The sequence below is a fragment of the Salpingoeca rosetta genome (assembly GCF_000188695.1).
Source record: "Salpingoeca rosetta unplaced genomic scaffold supercont1.24, whole genome shotgun sequence".
In the NCBI taxonomy this organism is placed as follows: Eukaryota; class Choanoflagellata; order Craspedida; family Salpingoecidae; genus Salpingoeca; species Salpingoeca rosetta.
Window position 1 is genome coordinate 397,150 of NW_004754910.1, and position 1,060 is coordinate 398,209.

Sequence of the window (1,060 nt, forward strand, 5' to 3'; positions counted from 1 at the left end):
GGGACTTCATCGTGCAGCGCCGATCCGAGCGCGACAGCGCCAATCGCCGACAAGCCCGACCCGCCAGCTTTCAGCACCAACGATCGCGTACTGCTCTACACGCCGCGTGTCAAGCCTGGTACGACCACGAAGCTCGCTCGTCTCTGGCGCGGCCCGTACGTCGTGACCAGGAAGCTGTCCCAGTGGAACTACGGCATCATTCCGGAAGCAGGTGGACCAGCTCAAGTCGTCCACGTCGCGAGGCTGAAGGCGTACACGGCCCAAGACGACACGACGCCGGCTGATGCTCTCGACGAGGACGTCGACGCTGATGTGTTGCTTGATTGATATGTTGCATTGTCTTGGTGGGGAGGAATGTTGTGTGGGCGATATCCGTCTTTGGCGGATAAGCCCACAGTTTGCTTTGTTAGAGGGATTTGTGTGAGTAGTTGTTAAGCCCACAGTTTGCTCTGTTAGAGGTTTTTGTGTGGTTACATTTAACCCCACAATTTGGCTTAGCAGAGGAGTTTGTGTGGTTAACTCGGTGTTGACAACGGTCACATACCTTTGAGTGTTTGCGTGCATGCCATGCCTGACATTGCCACCATGCCTTGTCGCCCGCATGCATGCTTGTTCTTTTTGCATTTCTTGCATGCCACTTCGTTGTATAAGTGGCGCAAGAGTGCTCTGTTTGTGTGGAAACACGACAGGTGTGTGTGTGTGTTTACTGTAGGCAAACGCAACAAACAAGAACACAAGGAGAATGAACAAACACAGCAAGCTGCTGCCAAATCAACTCGGGCAGCACGCTCAAACAAACACTAGACAGGTGCACACACAGTTCACAACGCTGCCAAGGCGACATGGGCAGAGTGTGCACGAACACAAACAATCTAAACAATGAACAGCATGCATACATGCGCGCAGAGCAATGCTAAGCATGGCATGAATGCTTGCAGGCAAGCATACACAACAGACAACACTTCACAACACTGCATTGCACGCGCACATGGCATCCGTCAAGCATGGCGAGCATGCACACACACACACATGGCACACAGCTCACGTGTGTAGGGGAAGG

At 53.0% G+C, this 1,060-nt stretch overlaps 1 protein-coding gene across 1 annotated transcript in view; it reads left to right on the forward strand.

Moving 5' to 3' along the window:
* The window catches only part of PTSG_08593 (uncharacterized protein), a gene marked incomplete at both ends in the record, with an annotated part of 24,244 nt that extends 23,917 nt beyond the window's left edge, over nucleotides 1-327 (forward strand). Inside the window, one exon of the mRNA XM_004990328.1 lies at nucleotides 18-327. Coding sequence (XP_004990385.1) covers nucleotides 18-327 — 310 coding nt within the window. The remainder of the gene's footprint in view (nucleotides 1-17) is intronic.
* Nucleotides 328-1,060: the final 733 nt, after the last annotated feature.